The sequence below is a fragment of the Lactuca sativa genome, chromosome 4, assembly GCF_002870075.4.
Source record: "Lactuca sativa cultivar Salinas chromosome 4, Lsat_Salinas_v11, whole genome shotgun sequence".
Taxonomy (NCBI): Eukaryota; Viridiplantae; Streptophyta; class Magnoliopsida; order Asterales; family Asteraceae; genus Lactuca; species Lactuca sativa.
Window position 1 is genome coordinate 145566039 of NC_056626.2, and position 26706 is coordinate 145592744.

At 37.0% G+C, this 26706-nt stretch overlaps 2 protein-coding genes across 6 annotated transcripts; both read left to right on the top strand.

Moving 5' to 3' along the window:
• Positions 1-557: 557 nt before the first annotated feature.
• Positions 558-3829, top strand: LOC111892264 (protein MEI2-like 4). 4 transcript variants are annotated; one of them, XM_023888337.3, is made up of 8 exons: positions 558-920; positions 1500-1646; positions 1793-1832; positions 1936-2848; positions 2931-3015; positions 3098-3166; positions 3233-3412; positions 3521-3829. In XM_023888337.3, the coding sequence occupies exons 2-8, from the start codon at positions 1584-1586 to the stop codon at positions 3647-3649; spliced, it is 1479 nt and encodes a 492-aa protein (XP_023744105.1). In that variant the 5' UTR covers positions 558-920; positions 1500-1583; the 3' UTR covers positions 3650-3829. The 4 variants fall into 4 exon arrangements, with proteins under 4 accessions (XP_023744105.1, XP_042757108.1, XP_023744107.1 ...); XM_042901174.2 differs by lacking the exon at positions 558-920 and adding an exon at positions 968-1422; XM_023888339.3 differs by lacking the exon at positions 558-920 and having other exon boundaries at positions 1507-1646; positions 1926-2848.
• Positions 3830-17173: 13344 nt separating this feature from the next.
• LOC111892190 (uncharacterized) lies at positions 17174-20499 on the top strand. 2 transcript variants are annotated; one of them, XM_023888264.3, is made up of 7 exons: positions 17174-17382; positions 17895-18291; positions 18416-18572; positions 18659-18703; positions 18792-18957; positions 19562-19944; positions 20019-20499. In XM_023888264.3, the coding sequence occupies exons 1-7, from the start codon at positions 17251-17253 to the stop codon at positions 20335-20337; spliced, it is 1599 nt and encodes a 532-aa protein (XP_023744032.1). In that variant the 5' UTR covers positions 17174-17250; the 3' UTR covers positions 20338-20499. The 2 variants fall into 2 exon arrangements, with proteins under 2 accessions (XP_023744032.1, XP_052627349.1); XM_052771389.1 differs by having other exon boundaries at positions 17253-17382; positions 17887-18291.
• The last annotated feature ends 6207 nt before the right edge of the window (positions 20500-26706 follow it).

Genomic DNA, 26706 nt, shown 5'->3' on the forward strand with positions numbered 1-26706 from the left:
TTTTACATATGAAATAATTAAAAGATGGCATGGGCCATCTACAAAATCCACGACACCATTGCATTATCGTAATTGTCGGTTAAAACCATTTTAAAGAAAAATATACCATTATTGAATAATAATAATATTAGTGATAATTATTTCATGTTATAATAAAATAATATTTGGATGTGTATTTGTAACCGTGTATTATATTTTTTTAGTGTTTGATTAAAGCAATTATTTTTCATGGATCAAGTAATTATTTTTCTGGTAATTAATTTATGATCACCTGTATTATCAATGTTCTTAAATCTTAATCCTAAATTAATTAAAAAAAATACTAGTATACTGATAACTTTATTATGAAGAAAAACAAGTATCGAACAAAAACCGGTACAAAAATAGGCAATAAATTTCTACATTTGAAATTAATAATTCAATGATGCATAAAAATATATTTCTATCATTTTCTGTTTTAAACTTTTAAGCAATCGAAATTTACCTAATAATTAATTGTCTGAAAATTACATATATTCAAATTCCGTTTTTTTTTTTAACTTATCTTGTGAAAATGCATTATTTAATTTTACTTAATTCATATTATATAATCGGGTTTAAAACATTGATCTTGGCCTAACACTACTCCAATTATTATTTATAGCTTGCGTATAATCTTAATTAATTTAACTGTCCCACGCAAACACACAAAACGCGCCCATTTCATTTCTTTCACATTTTGTCCTTTTCTCCTTCAAAGCTACACAGACACACCTATAGCTCACCGGTCACCGGACTACATCTACCCTCCGGCTTCTTTCCTCTTCCTCGCCTCTCACACATCTTTACAGTCTCCGGTGAACATGTGGATGCGTACATCTTAGTGAAAGAAGCTCATACACGTTTGTTGCTTCGAATTTCGCAAAAGGAGTAGGTCGCTGGTTAGTTCTGGTTTACCTAATTTTCTAACTTTCCAAACCCAGCTATGTCTGTTAGAATTAGATTACCTTCTTTTGTGATAACTTATGCCCAAAATCGGAGCAGTCGTGGTTGGTGTAAGCGCGGCTCCTTTGATTGATACTGAATTTTTACATGTTTATTTTGTTTTTAGTTGTGCCTCGTTACTTAATTTCGTATAATTTTGTGAATTTTTGGTGTTTCGTGTACATTCGACGATTTGAATTGTTTCCTATGAACTTTGTGAAATTAGTTTTGTATCTGAATTTCGGAATTTTAGTCGAATTTCAACAATATGAAGCGGTTCGTACGAATGTTGGAAGAATTGGTTTGGATAACCCAAAAACAGAAGGAAGAAGACCTGTAATTAACTTGTGATGCTGTTCACAATTATTTTTAAAAGTTCCGAGTGATCTCTTTCATTTCTTTTAAAGTGGGTTATGAGGTTACGAGTAGTTTATATGCCTAAAACCTCCATGTTCATGTGTATGTTTTCATAACACATATTCTGTTAACTGTTAACTTTAATTTTTCTGTACTGAATAAGTTCTTATCGTTTTCAGATAATCTTGTAAGAGGGATCAAGTTATACTAACTCAAAGCCTCTAGATCTTTCATCAATCTTCAGTTTGTTTCTTTTGCCTATCATGCCAGTTGCTGTTAAGGATCAACAGGATACGTACAATCACAGAACATACTTTCCCAGTGAGGTACCCCTTTAACTATTGTCAGTATTTAACATGTTTGTTTTATTCTATCTTGTCCTATATGAGAATACCTTTTGCCTTTATTGTCTTCTTGAAAGATCTATAATTGTTATCAAGTTTCTGAAAGATAATGTTCCTTACTTTGCAAGGAACATGCTGGAAAATCAACTCTCAAAGCTGATAAGCAAGGTGAGCATTATTCAATCTGCACTTATACTTGTAAAACTGATGTAGTTACCATGATTAGTTTATTTATTATATGCATAGCTAATTCAATATTAGTTTTCTGCAGTTACTCCACCCAAACCCACATGCCTTAAAGAGGAAAAACCAATAATTTGTACCAAAAATTCACAAACTATTGAAAGTCTTCTTCCTGATGAAGAAGATCTCTTCTCTGGGGTTCTTGATGAATTGGGTTGTACTACTGCTACTGTCAATGGTGATGATGAAGATTTTGATCTGTTCAGCAGTAGTGGAGGCATGGAATTGGAAGAAAATTCTAAATTATATTTCACTCAACAGAATCCTGCAATTGCTAAAGGACTTAATAACACCGATCAAATTCAAATCACTACTTCAGACTTTTCAATTTCCTCCGAACACCCTACTTTCCATCATCAATCACTACCCATCAGCCATGAAGGTTTCTATAATATGTTGAATCCATACATCCCACAAATGGAACACATGCTTAGGGGTTCACCTTACAACACCTTCCAAAATCATCATCATCATCTAAACCCTGTAATCTGGTCACATTCTCCTCCATATGTTCATAATCAAAACATCTGTGCTCATAGCTTCCCCAATCTTCATGGGTTATCTGAAATGCTGCCACCTGTCTTCTCATTTTCACCTATACATAAACAACAAGCGATCGGAATCGGAATCGGATCACCACCATCTTATATGGAGGAGTCTTGTAAACCAGATGTTGTTATTCCAGTAGCATCTCCTAATTCCATGATGTCATCTCCACATATTATTAAAACACATAAATCTCCCAAAAGGGAAACAGAAAGTACATTGCCATTATCTTTTATAAGGCCAAGGGGAAGAACAAGAAGAACCTCACATGGTAGACATGAAACTGTTTCTTGTCACACTCACACAGATGACAAAAAATATGAACTTGATATTCAACGTGTCTTGCGTGGTGAAGACACTAGAACAACATTGATGATCAAAAATATTCCAAATAAGTAATTGTTTCTCATTCTACATATCATCAAGATTCAATATATTAGGGTTTATTAAATCGAGTTTTGTTACTTATTATTGCAGGTATAGTTCAGCAATGTTGTTGGCTGCAATTGATGAACATAATCAAGGAACTTATGATTTCATTTATCTGCCTCTTGACTTCAAGGCAAGTATTATTTCACATTTTTTTTAAACACCCATAATCATATTTTCTATAAAAGGTGAAGTTTCATGTATATTTTTAACAGAATAGGTGCAATATGGGGTATGCATTTATAAACATGATTGATCCACTTCAGATAGTGCAGTTTCACAAGGTGAGTTTTGTTGTCTTTTCAGTTGAATTAAAAACAATATGAAATAATGTTGATTTGTTTTTTCAGTCATTTCATGGGAAAAAATGGGAGAAATTCCACAGTGGAAAAGTGGCATGTCTTGCATATGGTCGAATTCAAGGAAAAGCTGCCCTAATTGCACACTTTCAGGAATCAAGCTTGATGAATGAAGATAAATGTTGTCACCCTATTCTCTTTACCACAAATGGCCCAAATGCTGGCAATCAGGTATATCATAATTTTTTTTCATTTGGACAAAGGGCATTCACGTCTTTTTGCATATCAATCTTCACATGCAAAACAAGCCCCTAAGTTTATTTATGTGTGTCTGTGTAGGAGCCATTTCCCTTGGGTCCAAACATGAATTCAAGGCGACACAAGAACAGGTGTAATGTGCGCCAAATGAATGAAAACCTAGAAATTTCATCAACTTCGTATGCGTGTCAAATAAAGAACTCCATATAAAAAAGGGGAGAGTGTTTGGATAAAATATAAATATCTGTAGTTGTTTGAGTAGTCAGTCACTATCTTGATCCATTTTTTGTTATTTCAAAAATGGATCAAATTCCACTCCGTTGTTGTACTTGTCGCAACTCTTGTGTTGATCCATTTTTGATAAAAATTTAAGGAATTTTATTACTTTGAGTGATGATTGTGTTAGGTTTTCTATCAACAAACACATAATTAAAAGATGCGGAGGAAAATAAAGGACACAAAAGATTCCAGCTTGATGGTTCTAAAATATCTATAAAGAATATGTTCACTTTAAACAAGGTTTGATATAAAGTTGTATGCAAAAAATATTTCACGATATGCTAAGATTACTGGTGATCACTGATCAATGGGTTGATTTTGTTAACTTTTTTTTCCCAGCTTTATATCTCGATTTAAGGATGATATATGTAATATTCATAATTTGGGTTAAATAAAAAATTGACAAAATGTATTATTTCGCGTTTACTTTTATACTTTGGTGTAAGAGGACTTAAAAACCAATGAAATATTAAGATTTCATTTACTAGGAATATTATATATTTTTAATTAAAGGGCATTTTTGTTTTTTACGGGCTCTCCCGAAGAAGGTTCACCATTTGGTGAAAGATTCAGATACGCCTATCGAACAACGTTGCGAACCTTCTCCTTGTCGCCCTAGTTGAAGCCTGTTGTACTTGAACTTGGGGCCTTCCATATAGAAACGCCTTAATCAAGTGAGCAGATTATGGTTACTAGAAATATTATCTTACTCATAATTATTGTATAGAAGAATGATAAAATCGAATATCTTATGATATCCAAATATGCAATTTTGTATACGATGGTGGGTAGTATTGCATTTAAATGACAAGAACGAATTATATCTATAGAAAAATATATAGTTCATTCAATATATGTATTTCCTATCGATGCATATTATTGGTAGTATAAATCTTTGTACATCCACATTAACGACTCTAGTTTGTATTTATTTTTATTTTCTTTTTTAACCTTGTATTCTCTTATAAATTATGATTAATGAGAGACAATATTTCATGGGGATAGTCATATTATAGTATGGTATCAGAACAAAATCTTATCTGTCTTTGTAAATTCTAGTATTCATTTCTCTTCTATATTCTAGCCACCTTCAACACTAGCATGCCAGTCTCTCTTCATTGACAACCCCTCTATGAAAAACTCGTAATTAAGAAGCCATACGACATCATCAACATCAAGTCTTACATCCCTCTCATTTTTTATTTGGCAGTTCAGAGTTTCAGGCATGTTCAGTGTTTCATGCAGTTCAGTGTTTCAGGTAGTTCAGTGTTTCAGGCAGTTCAGTGTATCAGGCAGTTCAGTGTTCAGATAATTTCAGAGTTATGGATAGAATTGGTATTTGTGTTGGGATTCAAGTGAGGAATGTATAGTTGGTTGATTTGGAAATGGCAAGTCCCTCTCAGCAGGATTAGTTGAGTCCTTTGCCAAGTATAAGTGATCTGCAAGGGTGATTAGGCAGGTAGCCTTTCTTTCAGGAAGGGAGACTCAAGTTTTTGGAAGTTGAGTAGTCAGATGAGAGATAAGCAGGCTGGTTCCAGCAGCATCGACTCAGTATGGGTGGCAGAACAGATAGAACAATTATAGATAGTCGAAGTATCTTCAGAAGTCGCTGGAAGCGACTAGGAGATTGCGATGGAGTGTAGTGACTGGTGGGAGTCCGGTAACCCAGATATCGGCAGATTAGTTGGACCAGGGTAGTCTCAGTGCATCCGGTAGGCGGATGAGGGGCAACAGGATTTTTAGTTGGAGGAAGTAACGTTAAGGGAATTATGGAAAAGAGAAGAATTCAGTATGTACCAGTAGTAACAACCAGCACTGTGAGTGGCTGGAGTGATGGACAAAAGGGTTAAAGTCACCAGGGAGGGTGTTGAGGCGTATTGCAGGTCAGTTGACCAAAGAGAACTTCGAGGACGAAGTTTAGTTCAAGTGGGGGAGAGTTGTAACATCCGAAATCAGAAAGGTCAAGAAAGGAAAGGAAAAACCCTAAGTTAAAGAGGGTTGACTCGGCAAGTCTAGGGAGGAACTCGGCGAGTCGGAGCGGGATCCGGGTGTAAAGTAATTGACCGACTCGGCGAGTCGGCAAGTGGACTCGGCGAGTTTGGTCTGGGTTGGACCCTAATTTCGGCACTTGGTACCCTATTTAAGCATCTTATTCTCTTCCCTAGGGCTCATTTGCGGCCCCTATAGTCCAGAACCCGAAATCCTAAGCCTCCATTAATTGTTGCTCATTCAAGCTTCCAAGCCATTTTTGGGTGATTTGAAGGAAGAAGAAAGAGGGAAATCAAGGAAGCTTCAAGGATTAGTCTTAGATCTGGAGTTTGTGGAACCTTTCTGAGTTATTGAAGGTACTAAGTCGTTTCCTTCATTTAGATCTATTCTAGTTGTGAGATTTGGGGCTTTTTGTAACATCCCCCTCTGGCACGTATCACAATATTGTCCGCTTCGGGCCACCCGGCACGAGGACTTCCCAGGGGGTCACCCATCCTGGTACTACTCCCGCCCGAGCACGCTTAACTGCAGAGTTCTTATGGGATCTGCTGCCCTCACGGCTTTAAAACGCGTTGTGACAAGGAAGGTATCCACACCCCTTTATAAGGAAATGTTTCGTTCTCCTTCCAAGCCGATGTGGGATCAGATCTAACCCACTTTCACCCCCCATTATAGGGTTCGACGTCCCCGTCGAACACATCGACCCGTGCCCTGGCTCTGATACCATTTGTAACATCCCCCTCTGGCACGTATCACAATATTGTCCGCTTCGGGCCACCCGGCACGAGGACTTCCCAGGGGGTCACCCATCCTGGTACTACTCCCGCCCGAGCACGCTTAACTGCAGAGTTCTTATGGGATCTGCTGCCCTCACGGCTTTAAAACGCGTTGTGACAAGGAAGGTATCCACACCCCTTTATAAGGAAATTTTTCGTTCTCCTTCCAAGCCGATGTGGGATCAGATCTAACCCACTTTTGGATTGTAACGCCCGTAGATCAGGGCTAGTCAATTTAGAGACAATAAGAGTCAAAAATGACTTTTTGATAGAAGATTATTTAGGATGAATAATCCTAACTAATTTGTAGTATATGTTACAAGGTTTCCGTACATATAAAGAACGCCAAAATCCGAGTTATAACGAAGAAGTTATGACCTGTCGAAGTTTCGCGACAAAACCGGCACGACACAGCGCGACGTAAAAAAAGTGAATTTACGTAAGAGCGATATTTAGCCTTAGCAATCTAAACAAGAATCGAAGATCTCGTTGTTGGTATCGAAGCGATAAAAAGTTAGGCGAGAACGGACGTCAAACGAAGAAGTTATGAATTTATAACGAAGTTTTCTGTCGCGGCCTATTAAAAATAAATAATAAAAATAAAAGTCAAAATTAGCCGACGGAGTCTAAACGAAAGATGTAGAGCGTAGTCTCACCTTCGCGTGGATATAAAGAACGTCGAAAACGGAGTTCGTATGAAGAAGATATGAATTTCCGAAGTTTATTAATCAATTTGTATTTAAATTTAAAAGGAAATTCGGAAGCATTATCCGAAGGAGTCACCGGTCTGATCCAAGGTACGCGCCGCGTACTCGAGTACGCCCCGCGTACTCCGAAGTGTCGACATTCGCAGCAAGTGGCTTCGGATGACGCACGCAGTGACGTTTTTCGGACTAGTACGCCCCGCGTACTGGCGTACGCCCCGCGTACTCCGAGGCTCCAGCCTCCTATAAATAGGATGCGAGGGCAGCCGACCCAATTGCCAATTTCTTCTCTTCTCTCTCCCGTTTTGCATCGTTTTGCGTGCCAGAAATACCCCGACGCCCCGGTATTATTCTCTAGCCCCGAGGCAAGTCCCGAGATCCCGAAGATCCCGAGAAGTGCGGTTCCCGAGCCGAAGCTCTGCCCGCGAGAAGTTTGATTTTTGTGGAGATCTTCCAGATCTGCGGTGGATTACTACTTCTGCAAGTCGTAGTGCTGTCCGATCATCTTCTGATCAAGTGAGTGTATACTACCTTTCATAAACACGATAATAATACAAGTATGGTTTGAGTGTATTAAGTATATTGTTGTTTATATGTGTGGGTGTGTAGTTGATTTCTTCTAACACATCAATATGAAGTATTTGTTATGAAATACATGCTATGTGTTTATATGTTATTTGTCTATTTGAGATGGACATGGAAATTGGAGTTTTATACAGGTGTTAAATGATTTAAACTGTGTAAGTATTTATATCTACAAAATTGTTGGGTAGAACAAGGGTAGATGGGATAGTTGGTGACTATGGAGTTAGCGCCTATTATTAGATAAACCTTGGTGACTATGGAGTTAGCGCCTATTGTATAAACCTTGGCGACGATGTGACTTCGTGCCTATTTGATGAACCTTGGCGACTATGGAGTTAGCGCTTGTTAAGTAAACCTTGGCGACTATGGAGTTAGCGCTTGTTAAGTGAACCTTGGTGACTATGGAGTTAGCGCCGCTTGAGTAAACCCCGACGACTATGGAGTTAGCGTCTGATAACTATGGATTTAGTACTCGATAGATAAACTTTGGCAGCAATGGATTTCGTGCCGATTCCTTAGGAATAAGTGAATGAAGGATAGTTGGTTCTTAGGGTGAAACCTTAAGAAGATAATGGGGATGGGTATTTGGGTTGATTGTTTGATAATTGAACCTAACAAATGTATTATTGTGGGTTGAAAACCCTATATGCTCACCAGGCTCCCAAGCCTGACCCACTCAGTTTTCTTTTCATTACAGGTAATGACACAAGAGTATAAGTCGGCGGACTTGACGAGAGATTTTGGATTATAGATCAGTAGTTGAATAACTATTGTAAGGTCTATTTTATGTTGTTTATGCTTTTGGTCTGTAACGAACATGACATCCCGAGGTTTTATTATTTAATAAAAATACATTCTTTTCGAGAAATGTTTTGATAAAATGGTTATCATATTTTATTTTGGGAACAAATTCCGCAACCGTTTTCTTTAAATGATCACTCTGATTTTGAAAACAAAGCATAAACAAATCGGTCTTTTCTGGCCGTGAAATTGGGGATGTCACAGTTGGTATCAGAGCATTAGTTTAAGCGAACTAGGAATTTGTAGGATTTCTAGACTTAAACTTAGAATGCTAAGCAATGATTGCGGGTTGAGTGTGTCCATTATATTTTAGGTAGTACACCTAAATTGACACAGGCACTATTTTATTTTAGGAAAATTGCCTAAAATGCTTTTACGTGCTAAATGTTTTGTGTGATAGCTATATTGATGCTATTATTTGTTCGGATCTATGGTCTGTTGCCGACCGGATCTGGAAACCTTATGTGTATAGGATTCTAAGCGTACGTCTACGATATTAGAACTAGCATATAAACGTTTCGGAGTGATAAGGATGATTTGAATATCTATCGTGATTAAGGATCTAATTTCACCATATTCGGTGTATAGATCAAAAATGGTGAGAACGAGGAGTGGAGTTGGAAATGCTGATGAGAACAGGAATCAAGTACCAGTAATTGAACAAATACCTGTTGTGGCAGAAGCGCCTGAACCAATGACAATGGCCGGAGTTCAAGTGATGATCCAGGCAATGTTGAATAATCAGATGGAAGAAACTAGACGTCTGATCAGACAAAATCGCGAGGAATTGTCAATTCGAGTAGAAGAGCCCGAAGTAAATGGAGGGCATTCTGAAGGAGGAAACTATAGTGGGACCGTTGGTCAAGCCAACCCACCAATAGTTCGCCAAAACAACCAGGATAGAGGAAATGATGGACGTGGATGCAAGTACAAGGATTTCATGGCATCCAAACCACCATGTCTTTCTGGGAACCCAACACCGGTGCAAGTCATGGACTGGATCTCCGAAATGGAGACAATGTTTGAAAGTTGCGAGTGTAGCAACAGACAGAAGACCGCTCTTGCAATCCCTCTGTTAAAATATGGAGTATTGAGCTGGTGGAAGTTACTGGCTGGTTCAATGCCCAAGGGGGAAGCTAGCAAGATGTCTTGGGAAGAGTTCGTGGAGCAAATGAAGATGCAATACTGCTCTGAGCAGGATCTTCTGGAAATCAACAATGAGTTCCAGAATCTGAAGAAAGGAAAATTGAGCGTTACTGAATACGCTACGAGCTTTACGGAGAAGATGAAGCTTATTCCATACCTAATTCCGACTGAACTTTCCAAGGTCAACAAGTTTGCTAATGGATTACCAGCGGACTTTGGTCCGATAGTCAAACAAGCAACCACTCTGAAAGCCGCCATCTGGGCAGCCAAAAATGTTGAGACCCAAATAAAAGAAAAGGGTCTGGAAAGGGCTGAAGTTGGAGAGAAAAGGAAGCGTGAAGGATCTTCAATAATCGATAAAGAAAGTAAATTCTCGAAAACTGGAGGAAGAGATGAGGCTAAGTGGTGTGAGAAGTGTAAGAAGAAACACTTCGGGAAATGTAGCGAGGAGATGACTTGCTACAAATGTGGGAAGACAGGGCACTATGCCAACAAGTGCGCACCTAACAAGAAGATGTGCTATAGGTGTAATGAAGAAGGTCATATTTCTAAAGACTGCCCACAGAAAAACACACCTCCACAGCCAAGGGCATTCAACATGTTCCTCAACGAAGCAGAAAGGGATGGGAGGGTTAAAGGATGAAGACTTCATATTAATATATAAAGTCGGTAAAGTCTGTATTAGGAAGCATAGCCTGTTAGAGGCATAGTATAGGGTGAACTTGAACTTTTGTGTAATAGTTTCAAGAATTAATATAAATCCTAGTTTTGTTATCTGATGTGTTGAATGATTATATGATTTATGTATGGTGACTTGGTTAACTGCGAGACAATACTTGGGACGAGTATGAGTAGGTGTGAATGGTAGTAGAGATCTATACTATCGGAAGCACAGGACTCACGCTTGGATCGGGGGAAGTCACAAGGTTATCAAGAAGCTAGTAATTGATTCCGTTTTATTCAAGTATGTCATTACCATTGTTTCGGTAATGTCTAGTAAGATAGTTGTTATTCCGACCCTAGGGGTCATATCAATTGAGTCCGACTATGATGAGAGGTCATCGGGACACGACCCATCAGGGTTATTACTTAGAATGGAGAGATAACTTATGGAGTCAATATACGAATCCTATTTCGTTGATGATTCCGGGACGTAATCATCCTAAGGGGGAGATAATTGTAACGCCCGTAGATCAGGGCTAGTCAATTTAGAGACAATAAGAGTCAAAAATGACTTTTTGATAGAAGATTATTTAGGATGAATAATCCTAACTAATTTGTAGTATATGTTACAAGGTTTCCGTACATATAAAGAACGCCAAAATCCGAGTTATAACGAAGAAGTTATGACCTGTCGAAGTTTCGCGACAAAACCGGCACGACACAGCGCGACGTAAAAAAAGTGAATTTACGTAAGAGCGATATTTAGCCTTAGCAATCTAAACAAGAATCGAAGATCTCGTTGTTGGTATCGAAGCGATAAAAAGTTAGGCGAGAACGGACGTCAAACGAAGAAGTTATGAATTTATAACGAAGTTTTCTGTCGCGGCCTATTAAAAATAAATAATAAAAATAAAAGTCAAAATTAGCCGACGGAGTCTAAACGAAAGATGTAGAGCGTAGTCTCACCTTCGCGTGGATATAAAGAACGTCGAAAACGGAGTTCGTATGAAGAAGATATGAATTTCCGAAGTTTATTAATCAATTTGTATTTAAATTTAAAAGGAAATTCGGAAGCATTATCCGAAGGAGTCACCGGTCTGATCCAAGGTACGCGCCGCGTACTCGAGTACGCCCCGCGTACTCCGAAGTGTCGACATTCGCAGCAAGTGGCTTCGGATGACGCACGCAGTGACGTTTTTCGGACTAGTACGCCCCGCGTACTGGCGTACGCCCCGCGTACTCCGAGGCTCCAGCCTCCTATAAATAGGATGCGAGGGCAGCCGAACCAATTGCCAATTTCTTCTCTTCTCTCTCCCGTTTTGCATCGTTTTGCGTGCCAGAAATACCCCGACGCCCCGGTATTATTCTCTAGCCCCGAGGCAAGTCCCGAGATCCCGAAGATCCCGAGAAGTGCGGTTCCCGAGCCGAAGCTCTGCCCGCGAGAAGTTTGATTTTTGTGGAGATCTTCCAGATCTGCGGTGGATTACTACTTCTGCAAGTCGTAGTGCTGTCCGATCATCTTCTGATCAAGTGAGTGTATACTACCTTTCATAAACACGATAATAATACAAGTATGGTTTGAGTGTATTAAGTATATTGTTGTTTATATGTGTGGGTGTGTAGTTGATTTCTTCTAACACATCAATATGAAGTATTTGTTATGAAATACATGCTATGTGTTTATATGTTATTTGTCTATTTGAGATGGACATGGAAATTGGAGTTTTATACAGGTGTTAAATGATTTAAACTGTGTAAGTATTTATATCTACAAAATTGTTGGGTAGAACAAGGGTAGATGGGATAGTTGGTGACTATGGAGTTAGCGCCTATTATTAGATAAACCTTGGTGACTATGGAGTTAGCGCCTATTGTATAAACCTTGGCGACGATGTGACTTCGTGCCTATTTGATGAACCTTGGCGACTATGGAGTTAGCGCTTGTTAAGTAAACCTTGGCGACTATGGAGTTAGCGCTTGTTAAGTGAACCTTGGTGACTATGGAGTTAGCGCCGCTTGAGTAAACCCCGACGACTATGGAGTTAGCGTCTGATAACTATGGATTTAGTACTCGATAGATAAACTTTGGCAGCAATGGATTTCGTGCCGATTCCTTAGGAATAAGTGAATGAAGGATAGTTGGTTCTTAGGGTGAAACCTTAAGAAGATAATGGGGATGGGTATTTGGGTTGATTGTTTGATAATTGAACCTAACAAATGTATTATTGTGGGTTGAAAACCCTATATGCTCACCAGGCTCCCAAGCCTGACCCACTCAGTTTTCTTTTCATTACAGGTAATGACACAAGAGTATAAGTCGGCGGACTTGACGAGAGATTTTGGATTATAGATCAGTAGTTGAATAACTATTGTAAGGTCTATTTTATGTTGTTTATGCTTTTGGTCTGTAACGAACATGACATCCCGAGGTTTTATTATTTAATAAAAATACATTCTTTTCGAGAAATGTTTTGATAAAATGGTTATCATATTTTATTTTGGGAACAAATTCCGCAACCGTTTTCTTTAAATGATCACTCTGATTTTGAAAACAAAGCATAAACAAATCGGTCTTTTCTGGCCGTGAAATTGGGGATGTCACACTTTTTGGACAAGTTTATGAACCATTTCGAGTTAGAAGCCCAGATATGAAGTTGCTACTTCAGATCTAAGTGTATCTTGGCCTAGAGAATCATAAAGCTTCAGTTTATGGGTTGATTGTTAAGCCCCTTTTGTCTTAAACCCTAGTTCATGGTGTATTTAGCCTAGATCTCCTTAGCTACACGTAAAGTTTGCCACTTTACGTAAGGAATAGGCTTTAAAAGAGTGGATCTACAGTTTGGAGTCCATGCATGACTCAAAAGCCTCTGAATATATGAAGGACTGAATAGACTCGGCGAGTCCTTCGAGTGGACTCAGCGAGTAGTATGAAGATGGAGATGAACTCGACGAGTTGGATGAACAACTCGGCGAGTCTGTTGAAGATTGCCTCGGACTCGGCGAGTTTGTTCTTGGACTCGGCGAGTCAAGTCGCGAAACCCCAAACCCTTCGAATTAAGACTCGGATTAGTGCGTTGAGTGGGGACTCAGTGAGTTGGTCAGGACAGGACTCGGAAATCGGTAGACTCGGCGAGTCAGGGGCTGACTCGGCGAGTCGAGCCGCAAATGAATGGATTCTGAGCGTATGAACCCGGCGAGTCAGTAGGCAGACTCGACGAGTAGGGTTGACCAGGACTTTGACTTGACCAGAGTTGACTCAGTTGACTTTTAGAGGACTGTCAGACTAAGTGTCATATTGATATTGGTAGCTCGGAGAGCTAGAGGAGCAACGACTCAGAGGATTGTCGGTTAGCAGCCAAGAGGTTATCGGCAGAGCTCAGCAGTTCAGGTGAGTTTCCTTCCAGTAGGAACGGGTCTACGGCCACAATGCCGGCCCGTTTAGTTAGCAGTAGTTCTGCACTTCAGTCCGATGCAGTAGTTCAGTATGCTTGGTGTCTTAGTGATACATACATGGTATGAGTTATGTGTATCGGACTATGGTCCGATGCAGTATGCAGTATATGTGTTCATGTTATATGCTATGATTATGTTATGCTATGTTCAATTAGTTTCGGACCTTGGTCCGATGCAGTAGTTAGGGTGCTTGATGTCTTTGTGATTCAAGCATGTTTTGTGTTATGTGTTTCAGACTCTGTCTCGATGCAGTATGCAGTCTATGTGTGTTCATGCTAGTTGATATGTTTATGTTATGCTTTGTTCAGTTAGTCCGGACTTCGGTCCGATGGAGGGGACAAGGTCCCAGTCAGTTTCCGGACCTCGGTCCGATGCAGGGGGCAAGGCCCCCGTTAGTCTGGACTTCGGTCCGATGCAGGGGACAAGGTCCCAGTCAGTTCCCGGACTTCGATTCGATGCAGGGGGCAAGGCCCCAGTTAGTCCGGACCTCGGTCCGATGCAGTGGGCAAGGCCCAATATGTGCTTTATATGTTATTGTATGGTATGTGGTAGATTGGGAGAGCTCACTAAGCTTCGTGCTTATGGTTTTTAGTTTTGGTTTCAGGTACTCAGTTTTCAAAAGAGGAGCTCGGGAAGATTGCAGTGCACACACCATAGTCAGTTAGCCTGGGAATGTTTGACTCTGATAAGAAGATTATGTTTTGAATTAATACTCGAAAAATTATGTTATGACTTATGATACAGTTTTTATAAATATGATTTTAGTAATGTTTTTAAAGAAATTTTTAGTCGTGATTTTTGGGTCGTTACACCACTTCTACTGTTACTCGGATAAACTAAGCTTGCCTCTTCCATGGACATTGGTTGCTAATACGAGTCAAACTTTTCAAGATCAAGCAACTTCTCTCACTCAAATGTTTAATACATGTCTCTTAATGCACTTCCCATCTTCATGTCAACTTAGATATCCTAAACTCTGTTACTAATAATTGAATTTATTCTTTGGTATTAATTGGTGATGTATCAATTTTTTGTACCAAAACAGGACACACCACCCTTCCTCACTATTATTCATATGTACCATTTCTCTTAATCACGTTCTTATAACCCTTCATATATCAAATTTATTTTTTATTCATTTTTTTACTCATGACATTAAAAGTTTTATTGAATTTGATGAATTTGGTTTTTCCATGAAGGTTTATCGGACTCGTCAAACCCTCCTACAATGTGACAGCATATGGGATCTTTATCCCGTCATAAGCTCGTCTCCTTAAACTCTTATCTCTATCAGCCCAACCATATGGTATAAGCATATTGGTTACCCCAGTCATCTCATTTTTCATAATTTGGTTTCTAGTCATTTTATTCATTGTATAGAAAAGTCTTTTATTTTGTGAAGCATCTTAGTAAGCAAACATGTTAGCTTCCGTTTACTTTATCAGATTCTTTTGTGTATTTTTCCATTTTAGCCTATTAATTAAGATGTATGGAGTTCTTCATTGCAAAGCACTAGTGATATTAAATATTATGTCGTATTTCTTAATCATTAACCTCATTTTCTATGGGTTTATTTGTTACATTTCAAATATGATATTTTCTTTAAATTCCTCCATTTTTGTGCTCACATTAAAACTCAATTTAATCGGGACATTCAATCCTTTCAATATGAAAACAATGATAAATTTGATAATACTCAATTTCATCATCTTTGTGACTCAGAGGTATCCATATCTATTTCTCCTGTGACCATACTTCCCAACAAAATGAGAAATCAGAAAGAACACTAAGGACCATAAACACCATCATTCACACTAGTTTTCAAACACACATTCTCTCGTCTATTGAGTTGAAGCCTTACATAGAGCTATCTATCTCCTCAACATTATTCCATCCATGATCCTAAAAAATGACACTCATTTTCGTAAACTCTTCCTTTGAAAACTTACATATTCCAACACATGTTTCGTGATATATCTTTGCCACATACACATCACCTAAAACAAACTTTCCCTACGAACCACCATGTGTCTTCCTTGGATACCACTCTTAATACTGTGCATATATGTATCTTAATTCTTAACCTTGCCACTACGAAAGTCATTATTTTACGTCTTGTGGTCGTAGATGAAACCAACTTCCTCTTTGGTCCATGGCACCTTTTGGTCCATGACACCTGATCAACCACCGTCACATGAGTTTTGTACATACTTTTGATCTCATTTCTATTCTATAATTTCCTACACTCCAAGTATCATAAACACACCTAAACTAGTAATCTCCATTCCTAATGTAAAAAAGAAATTATGAATCATCAAGTAAGAGTAAATTTAAGGTTAAGACTAATTCTAAGTCTGATGTCAAAATTAGTTAAGGACATAGTAAAAAAGAACCTATGGTTGATTAAAATAACCTTTAGATTTTTTGGTTTAAATATGTATATGATAACACTTAAATTATACATATATTTCGTGCACTATCTTAGATTTGTATGATTTAAATATGTATTCGATAACGTTTAAATTATATGTAATGATCTTACTCCAAAGTCCAAATCAACATTTTGGTAAGTGAAAGTGGTAGTAAATAACTGGTGGTACCGAATAACCCAACTCTAGCATGACATTATCCAACTCATGAATAGAGAACTCATCTACGTCTTCTAGGTCCACCTATCTTACTTTGCCTTAAATGTATCTTATTACTGGAAACTTTGTGAACTTCCCACCATGATGGAGCTTAATGATGAACATGGTTGGATGATCTTCTGTAAAAATCAACAATATATAACAAAAGTTAGTGCTTGTTAGTCATTGGAGATCTTTTATTAGGTTTTCAAAATTTCGACTAAGAAACATAACACATTACCGTAGAAATTCCTTGCATCAAAATCTTGATAGCTTGGCCTAACTGTCCGCACAAGGAAGATCAATCGAACAACTATGGTTGTTCGATTGGGGTTTTCTTAGTAATGAAGAGGGATAGCGGATAGTCGAGAGTTGATTAATAAGATTTTATTGAGATTCTATTTAGAGATGACTATAAGATAAATACAATAAGATAGACAAGTGGGAAGACGAAAAACCTCTGACCTTATAAGCAAGTCTTACAAATTAATTGTAAGAACTAAGAGATGTAATCATGGGGACCAAAATCACTAAAAATTCAAAAGTTAGAAGTATCACATGTAACCATGGGGACCAAAATCACTAAAAAATTCAAAAGTTAGACAAAATTTGCAAATCCAAACCTTTTTAGACCGTATCACATGTAACCATGGCAACCACATGGACCATTTTGCAATTTCCTCTTATATCAAATATCAATAGTGCTTGTTTAAATATACGAAGGCGGTTCGAGGATTTGTAGGGAGCGGTTATCGGAGAAAGAGGCTCTGTTTTACTTCCGGAGACCGATGGCTGCTTGTGCCAATGGCGATGACAAGAGCGACATGGAAGAGCAAGAGGAGGCTTTGGTGGCTTTGATTGAGCACCGTACCAAAGAAGTGAACCATCTCCGTATGCGTTTAGCCTATTATGAGTCCGAGGTTTCGTTACTCACTCACTCTCATCCCAATTTACTAAAGATTGATTTACTTTTTGGTTAGGCGCATCACTTGGTCAAGTTCTGTAGTAGAACTTGGGTTTACTTGTTGTTTTGTTTCAAACACCGATCTTGGGGTTTAGGGTACATATGTTCATCTGAGCTTTTTCTACTTTGGGAAAACTTATTACATTGTGTTAAATTAGGGATTTAGATGTATGAAGTCGCTGAAAACAAGTAAATGATGATAATCATTACTAAGAATCAAAAAGTTGGTCTTGGTTGTGCATGCAAAGTACTTCTTTATGAATGGTTAATAGGTTTACTGATCATGTGCACATATATGAACTCATAATTATCAGTAGTTTTGTAGCATTCATCCTTTCCATTTGGGGTATACTATACATGAATATGTATTGTTTGTACAATGTGATGATCTTCTTCTTGTATGCTTAATTAGTAGCCAATGAATTTGATGACAGTAATAGCTAATATTTCTTATAAGAAGATATGCAGCTTGATGAATCTCTGAAAAAATTGGAGGAAACACAACGTCAATTAGCTCGCCTTCGAAGTCGAAGTTGTGATCCATCTACAAGATCTGTTGGAAGAAATGTAAGAGTCAAAAAAGAAATATCAAGTAGTCCTTTAAAGATCTGTGAAGATTCTTTTCGTAACCTTTCTGATGAAAGTAATGGAAGCTCATGTGATAGCTATCAAGAAGCATGTCTTAAAACTATCAAAACCAAACCAAAACCACTGCTTGTTATTCCTGGTATGAATCCAAAAGTGATGACTGAATACAACAAAGCTTCAAGTGAAAGAAAAAGTCTTGTGAAAGAAAAAGGTTATGGACTCTTACCTAAACAGGAAGCTGTTGAGAGTCAAGCCAGAGGGACAAAAAGAAAATGTGGTAATTCTTGAATGATTAACCTTATCTTTCTCTTAGGTGCATTAGTGATGTAAGATAAGTTTGCATACTTTTTTTTTTAATGAGCTTGGAGACTTATTGTTTACTATGTTTTATGAATTTACAGAGGAAAATGAACATAAAGATTTGAGTGAGGTGATATGCAGCTCTTCTTCACCATGTATAATCAATTGTGATACATCCAACCACATCCCTAGTCAACATAAGAGAAAACTGAGAAGTCTTGTCCTTTGTCCAACAAATGATCAACTTTTTGCTACCAGGTATTTTTCCCTCCCTAATTTCATATCAGAATTTTCATGTTATCTCAAGAATTCAACTTTTGACCTTTCTTGGAATCTTTTTTCAGTGCTTTGGATGGTATTGTAAATATGTGGGAAATTCAGGGCAGAGGGTATGTTTCAACCAAACCAGATCTAGTTTATGTATATGGTGATGCTATTTTTTTTTATTAATCAAACATGTTGGTAATTTGAGGTTAGGTCACATGCGAATCTTCTTAGTTCAATCAATTGTGCATCCATGAAACAAAGAAGATGGCCTGAAGATGTTGCTTGGCATCCAAATGGAAGTAGTTTGATCTCTGTGTATAGTGCTGATGGTGGCGACTCTCAGATAGCTATCTTGAACTTGAATGAAAGAGAAGAGGTAAAACACTAAAACTTAGAGTAAATTACAGAAATGGTCCTTGTGGTTTGGTGGAAATAGCAGGTTCGATCCAATTTCGATTTTTGTTGCATGGCTCGCCCTTTTGGTTTTATTTTGTGTGCAGCCTTGGTCCCTGAGTCATTATATCGTTAAATCTAACTACTCGGTTGTTACTTTTATAAATATGACCATTTTGTCCTTTGGCCAAACTAATAAAAGACACTATACGGTCCAAATTTGTAATTTACTTAAACATATAGATATGCATATACATATATACATGTAAATTACAAATTTGGATCATATGGTGTTGTTTTTATTAGTTTGGTCCAAGGGCAAAATGGTCATATTTAAAAAACTAACAGCCGAGTAGTTAGATTTAATGATAATATGACTCAGGGACCAAGACTGCACACAAAATGAAACCACAAGGACGAAATATGCAACAAAAGTGAAATTGGATTGAACCTGGTATTTACACCAAACCACAAGGACAATTTCTGTAATTTACTCCAAAACTTATTATTCTTACGGATTTCAATTTTTTTTTTCCGACAAAACATTTAAAGTAAATCAGTGAATTTGTTTATCGTCTATTTTGCAGGAAAATGAGGTGAGATTCTTGGAAGATAAAGGTCATGTTAAGGGCATTATAAACAATGTGATGTTCATGCCATGGGACAACAATTGTTTCATTACTGGTGGAAGTGATCATGGTGTTGTTCATTGGACTCAAAAACACAATGATGATGACAACAACAACTCATGGAAACCTAAATTGCTACACAGAAGCATCCATTCTTCAGCTGTTATGGGAGTTGCAGGCATGCACCAAAAACAGACAGTAGTTTCTGTTGGAGCAGATAAGAGAATCATCGGCTTTGATTTACACACTGAAAAACCAGATTATAAGCACCAAATAGAAAGCAAATGCATGAGTGTTGTACCAAATCCATGTGACTTCAACCTTTTCATGGTTCAAACCGGGTAAATTGCAATATTTGGTTAAAAGAAACAACCTCTTAATTCTTATTCTGTGCTAATATTTTATATACTTGCAGTACTCCACAAAAGCAACTTAGATTGTTTGACATAAGGTTGAAGAATACAGAAATACATGAATTTGGTTGGAAGCAAGAAAGCAGCATGTCTCAATCGGCTTTAATCAGTCAGACGTGGTCCCCAGATGGTTTATATATAACTTCAGGTTCAGCGGACCCCGTGATTCATATATTTGACATTAGGTTTAATGCTAATCAACCCTCACAGTCTATTAAAGCTCACCAAAAACGTGTCTTCAAAGCTGCATGGCATCACTCTCTTCCTCTCCTCATTTCCATATCCTCAGATCTCAATATTGGATTGCATCATATCACATAAACTATAAATCTGGTTTTGGGAAATTTTGAATATTGGCTTTCTTTTGCACTATGGAAGGGGAGAGCCGAATCCCAACTTTGCATGTATATTTCTTTTATGTAACTTTGTAGAAGGGAACATGGTTGTTGCAGAAGGAAAAGAACTAGCATGAGATTTTGGAAATGGTATGCAAAAAAGCTAGAATTTATAACTTACACACGCACAGACAGACACTTTTTGATGATGCCTATATGTCGGGTTTGATGTGAACTATGATAAAGGAAAAAAATAAAAGTTAAAAAGCTATAAACTATGAGTGGATGGATGCTCCAAACTTCTTAGATCCTAGAATAAAGTAAATGCTTGATATTAATGTTTGGTATTGTGGAAAGAAAACTTGGAAATTGGATAGTATGGACAAAAACAATAACTTTTAATTGAAGATTCGGAGCTGTGCTTTTTAAAAGATTTCTAAATAAGAAAAATAAAGGTAAGTAATAAATAAATAAATAAAACAATAATAAATAATAGTATACTTTTAAATTTTTTAGATAACTGATTAAAAAAAATATTACATAATCTTGTATTAAACCATTAAAATAAAGAAATAAAGTAAACAAAAACAATGATTAGAGGGTTGATGAAAATTAAATAACGCGTAAGTGTTCCAAATAAAAAAATTTGAACGGTATATAATGTATTCAATAACTTGCTAAGATCATCAATTATGTTATTGGGGTGTGTTTTCATCTTTTTTTCGTATTTTGAAATAATTAATAGCATTATCTTAAACCGATTGATGTTATACCATATTTACCATATTTTTTAAGTGCCACATTATTTTTTACTATACCTTATAAAACCGGCGGCTGTCATAGCTTATTTTACCACACTTTTTTTTTTTTTTTTTTTTTTTTTTTTTTTTTTTTTTTTTTAATTTAACAAAATGTAATTAATTAAAAAAACATTTTTTCTATTTATTAGTTGAATAACATGTAATTAACTAAAAAACTTCAGTAATTTAATTGAGACGATTACATTTCTAAAAATGAAAAAAATACATAAAAACAATTACAATAAAAGAAAAACGATTACTACTTGTAATATTTTTTCATGATGTCCGCTCTAGCATTCAAAACCATATCGAACTCGTCTCCATAGACGTGATCAAAAGATTTTGTTAAAAATTCCATATCATGACTTTTTTGCTTCTCCTCTCGAGCTCATTGTTTTTCCTCTCTTGATCTTTTTTTCTCCTCCAACTTCTTTTTAAAACTCAAACGAGTCTCAAAATTCAAATTATAAAATTCCAAACTACTAGAAATTCTATTTACTTCATCTCATCTTTTCGTTCTTGATGTATTTGACGACGATCCTCTCTTTTTTGCCCTATATCGACCCATTGGACGAACTACTTCTTCAAGCTCGAACTTATCCACTTTGTTCAAACCAACCCCAAAATACGCATCCGATGAAGTAGTGTAAGTCGTCATGGAAACTTTGGTTCTTTTCGAACTACCTTCTTCGCTATCATACTCTTTTATCCATTTCGGGGACTTGGATGAAAACCTCCAAATTTCAAGAAACTTGAACGACTTCTTCTTCTTAATATTAACAAGAAAAAATTAAAGAGCCGTCTCTAAAATTTGTTCATCGCATTTCCCATTTTTCCGTTGAGTTAACAAATTGTTGTAGATGCCGTTAAATTTAGTGATAAATTTATTCATCTCACGAAACTTGCTAGTACACTGATCTTTAGTGCGATACTCTCTACGATTCATGACCTTAAGAAAATGTTCCCTTATGCGTCGCCAAAAATGATCATCTTTTTGCGCATTTCCTTTCTTGGAATCCTTCGAAATATTGACCCATGATTGTGTGACATCCCCAATTTTCACGGCCAGAAAAGACTGTTTTTTATGTTTTGTTTTAAAATCAGAGTACTCATTTAAAGAAAACTGCTGCGGAATTTGTACCCAAAACAAAATGTGATAAAAATTTATCAAAACATTTTTTTAAAGAAATGTATTTTCATTAAATAACAAAATCTCGAGATGTCATATTCCGATACAGAGCAAAAGCATAAACAATATAAAATAGACCTTACAACAGTTATTTATAACTACCGATCTATAATCTAAAATCTCTCGTCAAGTCTACCAACTTATACTCTTGTGCCATTACCCGTAATGCAAAGAAAACTGAGTGGGTCAGGCTTGGGAGCCTGGTGAGCATATAGAGTTTTCAACCCACAATAATATAATTATTATATTTAATCATCAAACAATCAACCCAATTACCCATCCCCATTATCTTCTTTATTTCTTAAGGATTTACCGTAAGAATCAACTATCTTTTATTCATTCGTTTCTAAGGATTGACCTAAGGAATTGACACAAAGTCCATTACTGCCCGAGATTCCTATAACAAACACTAAATCCATAACTGCCAAGGTTCATCTATACAATACTAAATCCATAGCTACCAAGGTTCATCTATACAATACTAAATCCATAGCTACCAAGGTTCATCTATACTGTACTAAATCCATAGCTACCATCGTATTATTATAAGGCACTAAATCTATAGCTGCCAGTACACCGGTGAACATCAAGTACACAACACCTACAAGTTGCGAGCTTGCTAGTGTTCCACATGACTATCTAGAATAGTCCGTCGTTGTCATCCCTACTCTGATGAATGATGGGGGCCATCGTTTGGGTAAAGATTTCACTCATTTTTCACCTGTCACCCTCACCTCATGATCTATATCATCTCTCGTCTCATCCTCAAACTCATCTTTCATCACACACCAACTATTTCATCTACTCATGTTCTACCCAACATATTTGTAGATATAAATTACATATATAGCTTAAATCATTTAAAAATCTGTATAAAACATTCATTCAACAACCATCTCAAGTAAACAAACAACGTATAAACACATAACACGTATTTCATAGCAAATACTTCATATCTATGCGGTAGAAGAAAGTAACTACACACTCACTTGATAAGATGATGATCAGATAGCACTACGGCTCTTTATAGTAATATTCTTCGATGAAATTGGGATATCTTCACACATCGGGCTTCTCGCGGGCAAAGTTTCGGCTCGACAACTCTGTTTCTTCTCGGGATCTTCGGAGCGTCGGGACTCGCTTTGGGTATCGGGGATGGTACCGGGGCTTCGGGGGTTAAAGAAGGCTTAAAGATGAGTAGAGTAGGAGAGAGGTTGAGAAATTAGCAACCAAAACCAGTTGCCTTCGGTTTCTATTTATAGGGTTGAAAATTTAGTTTTTACGTCGTGAACCATCATTTCACGTCGTGACCTTGGACGTCATCAGGTGCGTAGTCGTGATGTTTAGTCTGTCAGGCTCCAGAAGACGTCAACACTGAGTTCACGTCGTGAACCCCTTTTTCACGTCGTGAACTCTGACACAGTGTTGGGGTTCGCGCCCGAACTTCAGAAATTCATAACTTTCGCATACGAGCTCCGTTTTCGATGTTCTTTATATCCCCGCGTAGGTGAGATTATGCTCTACAACTCTCATTTAGACACTGTCGGCTAACTTTGAATTTTATTTTATTATATTTATTTTTAATAGGGTGGGACTGGAAAACTCCGTTAGGAATTCACAACTCCTTCATCTGACATCCGTTTTCGTCTGTCTTTTCACCGTTGGACTACTATCGACAAGATCTTCGATTCTCGTTTAGATTGTTTAAGCTAGAAATCACTCGATCTCATATTCGAACTTTGGGCTGCATACCGCTAAGTTGAAACTTTGAAAAATCATAACTTCCTCATACGAAGTCAAATTTAGACGTTCTTTTTATGCACGCTCTCGGTTTAACGTATTCTATGACTTTCGTTTAGATCACTAAGATTGAATATCGCTCTATCATAAATTCACTATTTACGTCCTACAACGTCGTGCCGAATCTGTCGCGAAACTTCGACAAGTCATAAGTTCTTCGTTATAACTAGAATTTCAGCGTTCTTTATATGCACGAAAACCTTGTGACAGATACTACAACTTGGTTAAGATTATTTATTCTAAATACTCTTCTATCAAAAAGTCATTTTTGACGTTTATCGTCTCTAAATTGACTAGCCCAGATCTACGGGCGTTACAGATTATGCTAAAACCAACTCTTCGTCCGGTTGCCAAAGTTGAGACACCATCTCCTCTTTATGAATTGATGTTTTTCCTTTTCCACATTTTTTGGGGTTTGATGTTTCGGGTTGGGTTCCCCTAACCATTTCGGGTTGGGGCTCGGTTACCGGTTCGAGATCCGGTTGAGTTTCCTAGACAAATTCGTCTTCTTGTGATTGACCATTTTTCTGGAGGGGGGGGGGGGATTTTGAAACGTGGTTGGGCTAAGTGGTTGCGTTGTGTAATATTGTTGTGGTATTTGTTGATAGATAAATTTTTGAGGTTGGAGTTGGAGGCGGGGAGAAATTGAAGACAGATCCATTTGTGGTTGGTAAATCGACGACTCAGCCGGACGAATATTTGCATGCGATTTGCTATGAGCAGTAAATTGATGGTTGTTTGGATTTATTTTTGAAATGCAAATGTTTTAAAATTTGTGTAGAAGGTGGTTTGTGTGTGAAAAAGATAATAGAAATGTTGTATTTATAGTGTTTTTGAAAAAAAAAAAAAAAATTAAAAATACAAATTTCTAGCCGTTGGCAACGGCTAGAAACGTCTCCTCCCCCATTTTTTTCGTGAGGCAAAGCTATACACGAACAAACTTTTACTGTATTTTTTTGGCACCTCGGTAGGGTGTTTACTGCATACCGCATCTTACTGCGGTATGCGGTACATAGTGCACTGTGTAACCTTACTTTTTATATGCGAAAGGCTCTTATACTATACGAGCGAAAGACTCTCACCACGGTTGGGCAATAAATGAGAGAGGGGGGAGGGGGGGGGGGGTTCACCTCACCGGCTCATCTTCACCGCACCTCCACACCCCATATAGATAGCCTTAGCAGGGAGATCACCTAAAAAGTAAGATCACAGCTAAATGGGATCCAAACTCATGCTGTCGTTAAAGGACTCAAACCCTTAAGTGTTATTTGCCTAAAAGTTATGATAAAAACTATAACCCAAATAACTAGTTTTGGTAGAATAATTCAAAATTATCAAATTGATGGACCAAAAATAAAAGTTTGAGTAGTTAACTTTTGGGGTGTGATAAAAGACCAAAATCGAATAACTGAACCGAACTAAATTATGTTTGGTTTATTTGGTTATTTGGTTAATTAGGTTTGGTTAATGTAATAAGAATACTTTATTTGGTTTTGGTTAAATTTTCATTATTTTGGTTAAACCGAAAAAACCGAATAAGTTTTTTAATTAATTTATAATTTTTATAGTTTATATCTATAAATTAACATTTTATATTTTAATTAATAGATTAGTTATTAAAAAAGATTCATTACTCATTATTTAATTATTAACCATTATAAATCTATAATTGTTTATATATTGTATAAAAAGCAACAACCAGTTAGAAAAATGTCAATTAACCTTCGATTATTTCTGTTATCTTCATATATGACTAAAGTTATATTAATCAACCTCTACAACTTGTATGACTACATTGATACTCCAAGACAACATATCGCGAAAGACTGAATATAATATATTATGTATTAGTGTATTTTTTTTCATTTGGTAAAAATTTAGTATGTTTTTTTTTTGTACTTTTAGTTTAATATTTTTTTTACATACAAAATTTTATTCATTTAACCGGTAAATCGAACTGAATAAACCGTAATTGAATTAACCAAAACCGATTAAAATGAACCTTATTTGGTTGCTTATAGTTAGCTTTAAGAAGTAGAAAAAGAAAAGGAAAAAAACCAAATTGATTAAACCAAAAACCAAAAAACCAATTGTTTCATCTTGATTTACACACTGAAAAACCAGATTATAAGCATCAAATAGAAAGCAAATGCATGAGTATTCTACCAAATCCATGTGCCGCCAATCTTTTCATGGTTCAAACCGGGTAAATAGCAATTGATTCAATTATATGCATTTTGTATTGTTTATAATAGGGTAACGTAGTTGAATGGTAATGATGTGAGGATAAAATATTGTATAAATGAAGTCCATTTCTTTTCTAGACATGATATAAAATCTTGATGCTCGGCCTTGACCATCCTACAGGTCAAGCACCTCTCGACATACCATGCTATCTCTCTCTTCATACACGACCACCAGTAACTCAATATAAAATCTTGATACATCTTGGTGGCTCCCGGGTGTATAGAAAAGCGAGACTTATGAGCCTCCTCCAACACTGTCTGCCTGATCCCACCAGAAACCCAAACCCGACTGCATCGGGTCAACAACCCTCGACTATCCG

Excerpts from the sequence above, each read along its gene's own strand:
- LOC111892264 (XM_023888337.3), top strand. The coding sequence starts at position 1,584 with ATGCCAGTTGCTGTTAAGGATCAACAGGATACGTACAATCACAGAACA. Across the intron at positions 2,849-2,930 it reads ATCAAAAATATTCCAAATAA|GTATAGTTCAGCAATGTTGT; the intron begins GTAATTGTTTCT and ends TTATTATTGCAG. Across the intron at positions 3,167-3,232 it reads AGATAGTGCAGTTTCACAAG|TCATTTCATGGGAAAAAATG; the intron begins GTGAGTTTTGTT and ends TTGTTTTTTCAG.
- LOC111892190 (XM_023888264.3), top strand. The coding sequence starts at position 17,251 with ATGGCTGCTTGTGCCAATGGCGATGACAAGAGCGACATGGAAGAGCAA. Across the intron at positions 17,383-17,894 it reads TAGCCTATTATGAGTCCGAG|CTTGATGAATCTCTGAAAAA; the intron begins GTTTCGTTACTC and ends GAAGATATGCAG. Across the intron at positions 18,704-18,791 it reads TGGGAAATTCAGGGCAGAGG|GTCACATGCGAATCTTCTTA; the intron begins GTATGTTTCAAC and ends ATTTGAGGTTAG.